Raw genomic sequence first — 15,073 nt, forward strand, 5'->3', positions numbered from 1 at the left:
TGGCGCCAGACAAAAGGAAGGCAAAACAATTTCCTCGTTGAGATGGAAAGAGGAGACGACCTTGGGCAGAAAGGACGGGGACGTCCTGAGAATTACCTTGTCCTGATGAAAATTTAGGAACGGAGAACGGCAGGACAGGGCTGCCAATGCCAAAACTTGTCTGATTGACGTAATTGCCACTAGAAAGACCACTTTCCAAGAGAGGACGGTCAATGACACATCCTGCAGTGGTTCAAAAGGAGCCTCCTGTAAGGCCCCGAGAACCAGGTTAAAGTCCCATGATTCCAATGGCCTTCTATAAGGAGGCGCCACATGGGAAACTCTCTGAATGAACGTCTTGACCTGAGGTTTGGTGGCAATTTTGCATTGGAAAAGCACTGACAAGGCCGAAAATTGGCCCTTGAACGAGCTAAGCGCGAGGCCTGATTTTAATCCAGATTGAAGGAACTTCAATATGGCCAGAATGGAGAACATCAGAGGGGATCGACCATGATCCTTGCACCATGAAAAGAAGATTTTCCAGGTGCAGTGATAGATGCGCATGGACACAGGCTTCCTAGTACTAATCATGGTGGAAATCACGTCGTGAGAGAACCCAGCCTGTGCTAAAATCCAGGATTCAACGGCCACGCCGTCAAAGATAGGGCCCCGCAGTTCTGGTGGTAAATCGGGCCCTGTGAGAGTAGATCCATGCGATCTGGAAGTTGCCAGGGGACGCCGGCGACTAGTTGTATTAGTTCTGCATACCATGCTCGGCGTGGCCAATCTGGCATGACAAAGATCACTGGTACTCCCTCCACTCTGATCATCTTGATGACCCTCGGAAGCAAGAGAAGAGGGGGAAAGATGTACGGGAGCTGGAACCGGTGCCATGGCAGAACTAGGGTGTCCTCTCTGATGGCGCATGGATCGTGCGATCGGGCAATGAACCGAGGAACCTTGTTTAGTCTTGAGGCCATTAGATCCACATCCGGAGTCCCCCAACGATGACAAATCTGCTCAAAGACTTCCAGATGAAGAGATCACTTCCCCGAGGCAATGCCTTGGCAACTGAGAAAATCTGCCGCCCAATTTTCTTCGCCCGGGATGTGGATTGCTGAGATGGGCGAATGGTTGGTCTCGGCTCAATGGAAGATGTGACTCACTTCGTGCATGGCCATGCTGCTCCGGGTACCTCGCCGGCGGTGGATATACGCTACAGCCCTGGCGTTGTCCTGATGGGGTGACCTGCGAGGAGATGGTGGAAACTCTGTAGAGCTAATCTGATTGCTCGTATCTCCAAAATGTTGATGGGGAGACGTGACTCTCGGGTCGACCAACGACCCTGTGCCGTGTGGTGACCAAAGACTGCACCCCAGCCGAGAAGACTTGCCTCGGTGGTTACTACCAACCATCTTACTGGGAGAAAAGACCTCCCTTGATTCAGGGAGGACCTCAGTGTCCACCACCTGAGGGCTTGCCTGACCCGCAGGGACAGAAGGATCCGACGGTCCAGGGAGAAAGGGTTCTTGTCCCAAGCTAACAGCAACGCATGTTGTAAGGGACAGAGATGGAACTGTGCAAATGGAACTGCTTCCATCGCAGCCACCATCTTTCCGAGAACTCTCATGCTGAAACGAATGGAGTGAGAAAATGGTCGGGAAAGAGCCCGCGCTGCCTGTTGTAAGGCTTGGGTCTTCTCTGGAGGGAGAACGACCAAGCCGCGGGCAGTGTCCAAGATCATTCATAAAAAGGAAATCTGCTGAGCGGGTTTCGGGAAAGACTTTTCGAAGTTTATCTTCCACCCCAGTGTATTTACTGTTATATCCATGGATTCCTCGCAGGCTGGAAGGGACGGACCCTTGATGAGCAGGTCATCCAAATGCGGTAACACCACTACTCCCCGAGAGTGGAGAATGGCCATGACAGCCGCCATGACCTTGGTAAAGACCCTGGGGGCGGTGGCGAGTCTGAAGGGCAAGGCAACGAACTGAAAGTGTTCCTCGGGAATTGCAAAACGCAGGAACTGCTGGTGGGACGGGCAGATCGGAATGTGAAGGTAAGCGTCCTTGATGTCGATGGATGCTAGGAACTCTCCTTTTTCCATGGAAGCGACAACTGATCGGAGAGATTCCATTCGGAATCGCTGTACCCGGACAAACTGATTTAACAGTTTGAGATCCAGAATGGGTCGCATTGTCCCGTCCTTGTTTAGAACCACAAAAAGGTTTGAATAAAATCCTCTGAACCTTTCGTGATGAGACCGGAATGATGACTCCGTCCCTTAGCAGAGCCTGAACAGCCCGAAGGAAGGCTCTTGGGGGGAGTAGGGAAAAACCAAGTTGAAGGGGGAGAAGAAAATTTCGATCTTGTATCCGGAGGACACCAGCTCCCTGACCCACTTTTCGTGGACGACCGCGAGCCAGGTGTGGCTGAAGGAAAGTAGGCGACCGCCTACTTTGTCGGTGTCCGCTGTATACCGCAACAAGTCATTAGGTAGATCTATGAGATCTGGCTCCCCTAGATCCAGAAGCCCTAGGTCTGGGTTTCCAAGAGCGGTTAGGTCTGTATGAGACCTGGGAGCCTCTGTGCTATGCGCGGGGACCGACTTGATCCGGAAGAGAAGGTAGAGGACCAACTGGAATTGTTGCGAAAAAATCAAAAACGCAATCGGCTGTTGGTTGCGAAACGGCCTAACAGCCTTTTGTTGAGGAAGGAATTTATTGTTTTCCCCCGGTAGTATCAGAAATGAGCTGATCCAGTTTCTCTCCAAAAAGACGACCTGTTTGAAAGGGGAGAGAAGTCAACGATCTTTTAAATGTGGCATCCGCTCACCAGTCGCGGAGTCATAGAGCTCTTCTAATGGAGATCGCATTAGCGGCAGTTTGAGTAGCGCAATTGGCGGCATCAAAAGAGGCGTCCACTACAAAGTCCGCTGCGTAAATTATCTGCCTGGCAACAGTGGTTGCCTCTGGAGGAAGACTGGTGCCCTGGAAGGAAGTAATCAAGACTTCTGCCCAAGCGGCCATTGCCTTAGTGACCCAAATTGCCGCGAAAGATGGAAAAAGCGCTGCTTCTGAAGCTTCAAAAACTGAAATTGCAAGGTAGTCAATTTGACGACCGGAGGGGTTTCTGATTGAGGAACCCTCCGAAATGGATAGGAGCGTTTTAGAAGCAAGATGCGATACAGGAGGGTCCACCGGAGGGGACTGTAACCAATCCTTCATTAGGTCTGGATCAAAAGGGTATTTAGCCTTAGTAGACTTTTGCCCTGTGAACCACTTATGTGGACGATCCCCATGTTTCTGGTCAATTTCCTTAAAGTCCGGATGGCTGGTAAATAACCTGCGCACACGCTTGGTTTTCTTAAATGAGATCGGATGTGCTGGAGCGGGAATATTTTCCTCATCCAACTTAAGAATCCTGTTGACTGATTCTATAAGAGAATCAAGCAACTCTTGATCAGTTGGGGGATTCTGAGGGGCTGACGTATCAGATTCGAATTCAGAGTCGTGCTCTCTGTGAACCTCAGGAGAGGGAGAGTGAGAGACAGGAGTCGCAGATGCTGAGGCGCGAACGTGCCTAGGGGACGCGTCATGGGTCCGCTTTCTAGAGACCTGACTATCCCTTGGACGAGTACAGCCCCTGCTGGTGGACGGTTCCCGGCCGACGCCTGAGCCCTCCTTGGGAGGCAAGGATGCTTTCTGACTTAGAGTCCTCCCGGAGGGAGAATATAGCCTGGGTCAGAGACTCCACCGACCGTGACAGAGACGCAGCCCACTCAGTTGTACTAAACGCAGGAGGCCCGTCAGCAGCGGCGGCGAGGGGCATTTGAGCGCAGGTTGGGTCGCAGTCCATGCATAACGGATTAGTCTGTGCACTGGGTAAGGCAGACTTGCAAGTGGTACACATGGTAAAAAAAACGCAGTGTTTCTTAGCAGCCCGTTTAGCCTCTTTAGATTGAGACATAGCGCTCCTGCCGGGATGTGCTGGGAAGGGGTTAAGCTTTAATCTGAGGGCAGATGCAGCTTACCCACATTCCTGTGCGGTGTCCCCCGGGAGGAAAGCGGTGGTCCTGTGGTGTCACCCAGTATCTGGCTGTCCAGAGCAGGCATAGCGCTCCTGAAGGGGTTAACGGCAGCTGAGGTAATAGTCATGGCCCCCCGAGATTAGAATTGCACGTCTCGTAAGTAATGAGAGGCGCCAAGAGGAGGGGGGTGGCGACGTTAGCGCGGGCGGCACTATTCAAATTGCGGCCTAGTAGGCCGGAAAAGCCGGGGACTAAATTTTTCGCCTGAGCGCAGCGAGCGGGGGGGGGGGGGGGGCCCGATGGGGCGCCGATGCACCGCCGCCTGACGCTAAGTCAGCGCTTCTCCCGGGGGCCAGTACCCGACCCCATACCTCAACTCCAGTGCTCGGCAGACCGCGCTGTCCGGGGCCATCCATGCAGATCTTCTCTTCCTCCTGGCTGCTGAAGCAGAGCTGGAGGAGTTCTTAAGGGGGTATGCGCAATCGATCCTCTCTATGGCAGGGGGATGGAGAGCTATGGGGATGATTCAGGGCATTTGGAAGCGCTGTTCCAGTCTTCTCCATTGCACTCCATGCGCTTGCCCTCGTATCCGTGGATTACCGGGACCGTAAAGATAATCGCCAGAGGAATCAGCCTCAATCGTCGCAGGAAAGTGTACGGGGAGGTATACTCCGCGTGCTTGCCTGTTGTTGGTTCGGGGGAGAGCGGGCCGTAGAAAGGAACCGTCGCCCCCTTCACTCCGTTAATTAAAAAATATAAATTTACAGAAAAATCAAAAATAAAATAAAAACGGTGGGGTCTGAAACCAGACCCAAGTGCCTCCTATAGACACTAAGCAAGAACTGGAGAAATCTCAGCCACTGAGAGGGTGTATACTGCAGGGGAGGAGCTAACTTTTTTTCTGGTTTACTCAATGTCCTCCTAGTGGCCAGCAGCATAACACCCCACTGTCTCTGTGTCCCCCAATGAGGCGTAGGAGGAAAAAAAAATAACATACAATTGAACCAATCATCAGCAGAATCCCCTTCAGACATCAGTAAACCCAAGTGAGGATCCAATTTTATTAAAAATACAACACACAAAATATTAGAATTGTTTATTTCAGTTTTCTCATTCATGAAAATCTCAGTACACATTATGAATATTCCTTGGAAATAAAACAGAACATTGGAGATATTACAGATGAGGAAGCCTTTGGTAATTTCTTGTTTTCAAACAGGGAGGGAAAAAAAACAAACAAAATCCAATTCCCTATAAAGTTAAAAGTCACTGGGGGAGGGGGGGGGGGGGGGAAACACGATTTGAAGAAATACAAATGGCTCCGGGCTCCTTTGGTAAAAGCGCTTTGTGCAATGGTTGTATGTGCGGATAACACAACACTGGTGAAAGCGCCAAGACGCTTCCTTGGTGGCAATAAAAGGCACACAACCCACATTGCCGGAAATGAAAACAAGGAACACTTCGACCTCTAGTATTAAAAAAATTATTCCTAAAATAGGAGAATGCATAGATTAGAAAGGCCAGTACATTAAACAATACTTACCAGGATCCTCAATTCCCTCATTAACTGTAATAATATGTAACCTACACTTTATAAAATGACCTTAGCTGAGAATGCACGATTGTTCTCATACACCAGAACCGCTATATCATAAGTGGGTATTATCCCGTTCATAACTGCGTCATCCTGGTCTAGTAACACATCCCCCACTTTACAGGTCCACTTTGTACATAACGGATTCCCACTTGGTATAATAAGGCACTAGCACTAAAACCAGAATACACAAAAAAAAAAAAAAGTTCCCCTATACAACAGTTAAAAAATACAATATCTGCTGCGAACATATCCTATGGATAAGCAGATGTTACCCACTGAAGCACGGATGATTAATAAATAAGAATAAAGTGGTCTAATTTACAGAAGGCAGAAGTAAGATTTGGCTCTAAATCTGTAGGTAAGACATGACCTGTAGTGTCAAGCACTTGGCAAACGGCGAGGATATAGCAAATCCTCCAGGATAACATATAGTGGATTTTCAACATAGTCACCAGTCAGATTGCATCCCTCATTTGGAAAGTTGTCACCAGATTACCACCAGTGCATTTATCTATACATGAGCCTGTAGTGCTTTATAGCGCCAGAGGACTACAGCTAGCCAAGGGACAGAAGAAAAAAAAAAGCGTCACAGTAAAAGGTTAATGGCGAAGTACGTATTGTAACAGCAAGAAATTGGTTTATGACAGTCGTCTGCAGCGTGGAGCTCTGATCAAGACAGAGTTGCAGCAGTTCCGAAACTATGACTTGCTCAATGCTGGGAGTTGTAGTTTCCTCAACAGCCTGAAAGCTACATGTAGCAGAACAGTTTTACGAAGCGAGATATGCAACCGTGGCAAGTATGACTGGCCGCTACCATTGGCAATATCACTTTAAAATAAAATATAAAAACAGGAAACTCTCTATCCAGACTAAAAAAATATGATAATTTTGCAATAAAAACAAAAGGTTACAGTATTTTGGGAGTGAAAGATGGTGAAGGCCCGACAGCTTCAGCATGGTGGTGAGGACTGCATCCCCTTTATGGCTTATGCAGACGCAGCACCATATGTATGAGTGAGTTAACACCTGGTAATGCAGCAGCAAGCGACAATGCCATTGTAAGGGTGTGTGCACACGTTGCGGATTCTGCTGTGGAATTTTTGCAAAATCCGCAGGTCAAAAGACTGCGATTTATCTGCGGATTAGCCTGCGGTGTTCCACCTCTACAATGGAGCAGGTGTGAAACCACTGCGGATTCCGCACAAAGAAGTGACATGCTGCGGATTTGAAACCACAGCAAATTCGCGTGGAAAAATCTGCAGCATGCGCACTGCGGTTTTTGTTTTCCATTGAAGATAAAGGTACTGTACACCGCAGCAAAAACTGCTGCGGATCTGCAGGGCCAAATCCGCAACGTGTGCACACACCCTGAGGACCGCTGCGGTTTGCCATCTGCTCCATTGTAGAGATGATAAACCGCAGGGCAAACCCGCAGGCTAATCCACAGGTCAGATTTTACTAAATCCGCGCGGAAAAATCTGCAGAGCATTCCGCAGCGTGTGCACACACCCTAAAGGGGCTGCTGTACCACTCCGAAATCCAAGGGGTCAGACCCACAAATATTCAACTCACAGAATGCTTGGTTAATATTGCTGTAAATGTTGTATGGATTTCTTACTTAAAAAAAATATTGTATTCACGGTACTTGGGGATAAAACTAGCTTATAAAGGGTCTGTAACGAATGACGGCGTGATTTAGCTCAGCAGTTACTGCTTAGGAACACTAAGTCCATGTTCACATGTTGTTGACTTGGTGAGAATTTTATACACATATTTGTAAACTGAAATCTGCAGCATTTCTGCATCTAAAATCCAAGCATATTTTCTGCACTTATTCATGCATTTTTATGTGTTGCTTGCTGCAAAAATATAACATATAATCTCATCTCGGAGGTTTGACCCGTGGACATAGGATCCCAATTGAAATGAATATCTATAACCTGCACAAAGGCTGCATATATGTAACAAAAGTGGTTATGCTGCAGATTAAAAAAAGGAAACAAAAATAACACCACATCAAAAGTTACATTTTGTATGGATTCTGCACAAAAACAAAACAAAAAAGCCATATGTGGTAGAGATCAACTTTAAGATCATCCATTTTGCTGGTACTGTAAAATGTGGCGGATTTGATTTACAGAAAATCTGGGTGTAAACTCCACAAGGTGTGAACCTACTCTAAGAATTGCATCCAACATTATGCATTTCAGGATCTGCATGTGGAAGTTTCACAAATTGAGAGCAGAATTTGACCTGCAGAGAAGATTTTTTTAAACCTGCAGTATGTCAATTTTTGTGCAGATTTTACCCTTTGCTATAATTAAAAAAAAAAAAAAAAAAGTGAAATTTGAGACAAACCTGCTGCTAAAGTTTGGATTTTTCTGTAAATAGACTACGTAAAAATCTGCACCAAATAAGCAATGTGTGAACTTAACCTAAATGTCCCATCACTGTATTCCTATATGACAAACATGCGACATACAGTACTGGACTGCACAGAAGATCTTGAGCCATAGTTTGCAGAATCTGGTTATATCTCTTCTGTGTTTAGGAGTGCCAAGTAGAAATTGGGGGATGATGCCCCTATTCAGAGATGCAAATGAAAAGATCTACTCAAGTAAAAAATATGGCAAATGCAGTGAAAGCTACAGTTTTTGCCTAATAAAAAAAATCCAACCTGATATTAGCATTTCTTCAGGCAATGAAAGAACACATCAAGGCACCCCTTTATCTTTTCTGAAGGAGAAGGTAATCCGCCATCTCCCACTGCCCCCTTCCACTTGATCGTAAAGGGGCTGTAAGTCACAGCTTTTTATTAAGCAACCAAATAAAAACCAACACCACATAGTGGTGAAAGGAGATCTAGCTGTTATCAGCAGCACAAAAAAAAGTTAAAATCAAGAAGTCTACCAAATACAGATATAATACACATACAGATATGATCAAAATAATACAAGTTGCAAAACAACTTGTCAGAGTCCCAAGTTGGAGAAGTTTATGATGGAATTGAAATTCCTATGTCATTTGTATCATGCCACACCCAGTGCCTAGTAGCTGTTCTCATGCCCGGCCAGGATGTACAGGTTGCTGTGGGCGGTAGGATTTGAGGTCGGCCTGCTTTCCAAGACGACGACCCTGTAAAAGGCATAATAACGAAATTGCACATTAATAACTTGCATAAAGCAAATATCCGCTCTGTCACACTACGGAATTGCACTATATGCTGTGTCCCACTTAGGTTCCTGGCCAACATCAAAAAAGTTTCATACAGAAGGGTGGGACTAAATTTTGCCACTTTATTATGGTGAGGCAGTTTAATTTCTGTGTGTAGCATAATGTTGTTTTATTTAAGCATTTTTAGTCATTTTTGTTGTTCCTTTGGGTTTTGCATTGAAGCTTTAAAAGATTGTATTTTTCATGTCTGTACTGTTATTATTTTTATATCTCTTGATCTTTTCTTTTGCCACGTTAATAACCTGGATTCATAATAGCTGGAGCAAGCAAGTATATGGGGTGAAGAATATACACAAGTGCAATATTACCTGTCTGATCCTAGCAGGCGAAAAACTCTGGACTCATCGGATATCTCTTGCGTTACCTTAAACAAAACCAAAAAAAAAACAAAAGGTGAAACACAGTACTGAGTGTTACATTTTTTTTTTTTTAACAAGATTCCACTTAAATCTAGCTTAGATTTCTCCATTTCAGATAACCCCATTTGAAAAGCTTATATTAAAGGGTTGGTCTTATCATCATGAATGTACAGTCATGGCCAAAAGTTTTGAGAATGACACAAATATTAATTTTTACAAAGTCTACTGCTTCATTTTTTCTAATGGCAATTTGCATACACTCCCGAATGTTATAAAGAGTGATCAGCTTAACAGAAATTACTTGCAAAGTCAATATTTGCCTAGAAAATTTACTTTATCCCCCAAAACACATTTCAACATCATTGCAGCCCTGCCTTAAAAGGACCACCTAACATCGTTTCAGTGATTGCTCCATTAACACAGGGTGTGGGTGTTGATGAGGACAGGGCTGGAGATCAATCTGTCATGATTAAGTAAGAATGACACCACTGGACACTTTAAAAGGAGGCTGGTGCTTGGCATCATTGTTTCTCTTCTGTTAACCATGGTGATCTCTAAAGAAACACGTGCAGTCATCATTGCACTGCACAAAAATGGCCTAACAGGGAAGAGTATCGCAGCTAGAAAGATTGCACCTCAGTCAACAATCTATCGCATCATCAAGAACTTTAAGGAGAGAGGTTCCCTTGTTGCCAAAAAGGCTCCAGGGCGGCCAAGAAAGACCAGCAAGCGCCAGGACCGTCTCTTAAAAGTGTTTCAGCTGCGGGATCGGGCTACCAGCAGTGCAGAGCTTGCTCAGGAATGGCAGCAGGCAGGTGTGAGTGCATCTGCACGCACTGTGAGGTGGAGACTCTTGGAGCAAGGCCTGGTCTCAAGGAGGGCAGCAAAGAAGCCACTTCTCTCCAGAAAAAACATCATGGACAGACTGATATTCTGCAAGAGGTACAGGGAGTGGACTGCTGAGGACTGGGGTAAAGTCATTTTCTCTGATGAATCCCCTTTTCGATTGTTTGGGACATCTGGAAAACGGCTTATTCGGAGAAGACCAGGTGAGTGCTACCACCAGTCTTGTCTCATGCCAACTGTCAAGCATCCTGAAACCATTCATGTGTGGGGTTGCTTCTCAGCCAAGGGAATGGGCTCTCTCTCAGTCTTGCCTAAAAACACAGCCATGAATAAAGAATGGTACCAGAATGTCCTCCAAGAGCAACTTCTCCCAACCGTCGAAGAGCAGTTTGGCGATCAACAATGCCTTTTTCAACATGATGGAGCACCTTGCCATAAAGCAAAGGTGATAACTAAATGGCTCAGGGAACAAAACAGAGATTTTGGGACCATGGCCTGGAAACTCCCCAGATCTTAATCCCATTGAGAACTTGTGGTCAATCATCAAGACACGGGTGGACAAACAAAAACCTTCAAATTCAGACAAAATAAAAGCATTGATTTTGCAAGAATGGACTGCCATCAGTCAGGATTTGATCCAGAAGTTGATTGAGAGCATGCCAGGGAGAATTGCTGAGGTCCTGAAGAAGGGTCAACACTGCAAATATTGACTTGCTGCATTAACTCATTCTAACTGGCAATATAACCTTTTGTTATTCATAATATGATTGCAATTATATTTCTGTATGTGATAAAAACATCTGACAAACACACATAAAAACCAGAGGGCAGCAGGTCATGTGAAAATATAATATTTGTGTCATTCTCTAAACTTTTGGCCATGACTGTATAATATTGCAAAATGCTTGTAAAAGCAGGCACCTTTTCAATTCCCATCATATTCTATGTTAGTGCACACTGATCATTGCTGAGGTTACTGGACGCCACTGAAAAAAGTCTATTTATCAGTAGTAGCCATATCCCTTGGCAGCACTATGCTATAAGACAGGGATCCCCAACTCCAGTCCTCAAGGCCCACCAACAGATCATGTTTTCAGGATTTCCTTAGTATTGCTCAGGTGATAATTGCTTCACCTGTGCAATACAAAGGAAATTATGAAAACATGATCTGTTAGTGGGCCTTGAGGACTGGAGTTGGGGAACCCTGCTATAAGAGATTGTCAGCGTGGTTCTGAAGCTGGCTAGATGAGTGGACACAGCAAGCTTCAGTACCCTTGCGCTCATCCGATGTTGCATAGGAAAAGGTGCCTGTGCTTACAGCATAGGAGAGTGCGCAGTTTGGGTCAGCAGTGCAGCTATGCTGCTGCTCCAAACTGTCAATCATCAGGAAGACACTGCTCCCCAGCAAGCAGGAAATTGGGAAGAAGGGGGGTGATATGCTCCAGATCAATCATGAGAATAACCCTTTAAATAGGTAGTATAAATATATACCTAAAAGCAGCTGGAATAAAAACAAAAAAAACCACAACATGATTATTGCTACAGATAAATAAAATGCCCTCACCTCGTTGGACTTGAAATTCTTTCCCTGCATTCCGTGTTTCCAGAAAGCCAGAACACTGTCCTGCAAGCAGACTGCATGAAAGGAGAATGTGCAAAAGTTATCGGAAAGTTGTGTTGCTGTCCCACCAATGTGTTCATCAGTCCACGTTTAACACTCACCTACAGACACGATCTGAAAATTGAAGCTCAGTTCAGAGGCCAGCTTCTTACTGGATTTAAGCTTTCCCTGAAGGTTGACTATTTTTACATAATCTGATGTACAAAAAAAAAAAAAACAACAACAAATAACCGCACTCATTTAACATGAGGAAATACCTGTATATGCATTAAAAAAGAGACTTTCCTATCTTATATAGGGATGACACAGATCCCAAGAATAAGTCTACATTCAGAAGAACGCATTCTCAGAAGGTGTGCTGTCTGTGGCACAATGGACCGCACATGGACCCTTGCAAGTGAGCGAGTACACTCATGAGCCATTTCCCACAAGGACATTAGGTGCGAATAGGTGAAGTGTGGGAAATGAAAATTTGCAGCATGCACAAGTCTTGTGACAAGATTGTCAAACAGCATAATGTGGACAATCACAAGGTGCTGGTCGCAGATGCAATCTTGTCTGTAATTTGCGCGATTGGCTCGAACGCACACGTTCATGTGAACAGAGCCAGAATCTCATGTGTTATGTATATGGTACGAATTTTATTCACAGAGTTCTAAACTAAAACCCGTCGTGTTGCTGCATACAAAATATTTTTGTGCACATTTCCGGCATATACGTTTATATGTGCAGATTTATTGTTGTGGAAACAAACCCAAAAAATTAGCAAATCATGCCAGAACCAGAAGTTTATCCGTTGCATTTAGGGTCCCACTGAAATAAATAAGATACAATCCACATCAAAAAGGTGCGTTTCTGCAATAGAAGTTGACATGCTGTGGATTAAAATTAAGACAAAAAAAAAAAAAAATTCTGTGCAGATTCTGTAACAATTATGTGAATGGGGCCAGCAGCCGTTTCCTACACAGTCAGGTGACCAGAAATGCTATGTCCCGTTTTTCTCAGACTTGTATGTTATTACTTTATCAGATGGAAAAAGGCGTCCAGCATATCCAAATTTGGTAATTTGAAGACTTACGATCAAGACAGACCAGGACAGTGTCCCTCTCCAGCTGTGTCACGTGTATAGCGTCAATTTGATGACCTTCCGCTGGGAGAAAGAAAGAAAAAGTTCAATGTAAAAAAAAAAAGCCATCAAGGCTTTAAACAGATCAGACTTTTTATAATGATGCAGGAATATGAAAACAGAATAGCTATACGTTTATTATAGCCAAGAAAACAGCAATACATATAGGGTCCAACTGAAATCAATAGGACCCTTCACTGACCTAATTGGGAAACCAATCTAACTCCTATGCCTATTGACATCATTGGGTGCTAAGTAACATTGCTTACCAGACCAAACCCCAGCAATATCAACTGCTGAATATGAAACATAGCAACTTTGCAGGGTCAAAAGTAAGTCTTGATGATAACCAGCCCTCCCTGATGCAACAATGGTTCTTTGTGCTACTGACAGCCTACAACACCCAGAAGCGCCAGATGTCACTCATGGAGGCATATATTACAAGTTCATATAATGGGTGTGTTATGTGTTACCTGTGCCAATCTGTGTAAACCAAGAAGAAGCGGAGCTCAGATTGATGGTCTCAAACTGTACAACCTGATTAGGTTCCATGCCTTTACTGACAGCGACACACACCATAGGGTACTCCTGCTCTGGTATTACCAACATTTCAAAGACCCTCAAAGGATTTGGAAGGGGGAAGTCAAAGTGCTGAAAAAGAAAAGGGTGAAGGCATGCAGAATTAGAAGACTACTTCAACCGGTCTGAGCGATCTGACATTTGGTTAGGAGAGATGCAATTACACACCGCTGAGGCAACTGTAAGACACAAGTGAGTATTTAGCACTGGTCCCATCATATAAAAGAAGACCTTGTGCACAATACATATTGGACATCAGATGATTATGGAGGCTGAATGTTCCAGAACATATAGAAATTTAGGGAGGTCTATCAGTTTAATGACATTGATACTCCCCCAGCTACTGAAGAGGGAGGGCACACCATATTCTAATTTTCTCCAGCAGGTATGACCAAGGACATCAGATGATTACCTTGATCATCTGACCAACTGGCGTGAAAAGGATATAGCTGGTGATTTATACAATACCACAGCAACAAGCAATGAACTTATACATTCGGATACCAACCCGTATCAACATGAACTTCTGCATGGGTTCATACCACTGCAGCAGCACTATGCCAGACGGCAGCGCTCCACACAGATACTTGTGTCCTGTATATGGGTTTCTCACTATATGGAAAGGAAAGAAAAAAAAAAAAAAAAGTCATTGTGTGACCAGATAGTTTCAGAATCAGCTATTTTATCATCATTTTAACCTGACCATAGACACAAGAGTAATAGATTCTGGGTTATTCTGGTTTTATGTGAAGTTTTTTTTTTTTTAATATCATGAAAATTTTTACACCTAATTATTATCGAATCATCATTTTGCATGCCAGGTTTAACAAAGTGTAAGCTGGATTAAGATGCGGTACATACATGAATTAAGTTCATTAAGTGGAAAACTATTATTAATCTTTCAGCCACTGGGCGTCAGTGTGAGAAATGTTCTGCAGCCAGGGACCGTCCACTTTTATGATAAATGTGTTGGCTGGTGCTCAGCGACGTCACTTTCCAACTAATCCCCACCTATTTTTCAAAAATGTTTTCGGAGCTGACAGAGACTGGTGTAAAAACATCAAAAGTTAAAATATATTTGGGCAACTACGAGTTTCCCAAATATTTTGAAACATTTGAACAGTTTTATTCCAGAACTCTGGTGAAAAGGTTTTGATGAATTGGGGCTTTTGTGTTTCCATTCCTCTCCGCTTTTAAGATCCCTGCATTCTGCCACTTCAAGCATTCTGATTTATTAGAGGGAGTCCTATAATCCATCTCCTGCACCGTACCGTGTAATGCTTCTCTTTTTGCACTACAGTTGACCAAAAGGATTTGAGCTACCCTGGTCTAGCATCCAGTCTGGTCTTCTGTGGCAGCCAAGCCAGTCTCAATTTTAGCTGCAGGCATCTTGGGTGCTTTTAGCGCTTACTAGACCATTTGACCCATAAGCAGTAAAAGGACTGTGCAAAGCAAACAAAAAAGCCTTAAAGGGGTTGTCCGGGCTTTTCACATAATCTCAGTGTATATCTGGGCTGCAGAATGCTGACAATAAGTAATTTACCTTCTGTGGCCAGTTTGCAGGGTTTGCTAGATATCATCTCTTACTTGTAAGAAAAATGTCCAGGGGGGGTGTGTTCTGGCATTGAAATGAGAACTGGTCGTTTCCTCCTCACTAGTTTCACTTTCCATATATCACTGTTCAGCGTGTGTCTGGGGAGGA

The 15,073-nt window shown here is 44.5% G+C and overlaps 1 protein-coding gene across 1 annotated transcript in view; it reads right to left on the minus strand.

Annotated features, from left to right (window-relative positions):
• Nucleotides 1-5,090: 5,090 nt before the first annotated feature.
• MAP4K5 (mitogen-activated protein kinase kinase kinase kinase 5) overlaps nucleotides 5,091-15,073 on the minus strand; it is a 119,321-nt gene continuing 109,338 nt past the window's right edge. Inside the window, exons 26-32 of the mRNA XM_073577739.1 lie at nucleotides 13,880-13,983; nucleotides 13,266-13,443; nucleotides 12,745-12,816; nucleotides 11,768-11,860; nucleotides 11,610-11,680; nucleotides 9,149-9,204; nucleotides 5,091-8,741 (exon numbers count right to left, since the gene is read on the minus strand). Coding sequence (XP_073433840.1) covers nucleotides 8,654-8,741; nucleotides 9,149-9,204; nucleotides 11,610-11,680; nucleotides 11,768-11,860; nucleotides 12,745-12,816; nucleotides 13,266-13,443; nucleotides 13,880-13,983 — 662 coding nt within the window. The 3' untranslated portion in view covers nucleotides 5,091-8,653. The remainder of the gene's footprint in view (nucleotides 8,742-9,148; nucleotides 9,205-11,609; nucleotides 11,681-11,767; nucleotides 11,861-12,744; nucleotides 12,817-13,265; nucleotides 13,444-13,879; nucleotides 13,984-15,073) is intronic.

Source organism: Dendrobates tinctorius, unplaced genomic scaffold, assembly GCF_039654945.1.
Source record: "Dendrobates tinctorius isolate UK_male_01 unplaced genomic scaffold, ASM3965494v1 ptg000057l, whole genome shotgun sequence".
In the NCBI taxonomy this organism is placed as follows: Eukaryota; Metazoa; Chordata; class Amphibia; order Anura; family Dendrobatidae; genus Dendrobates; species Dendrobates tinctorius.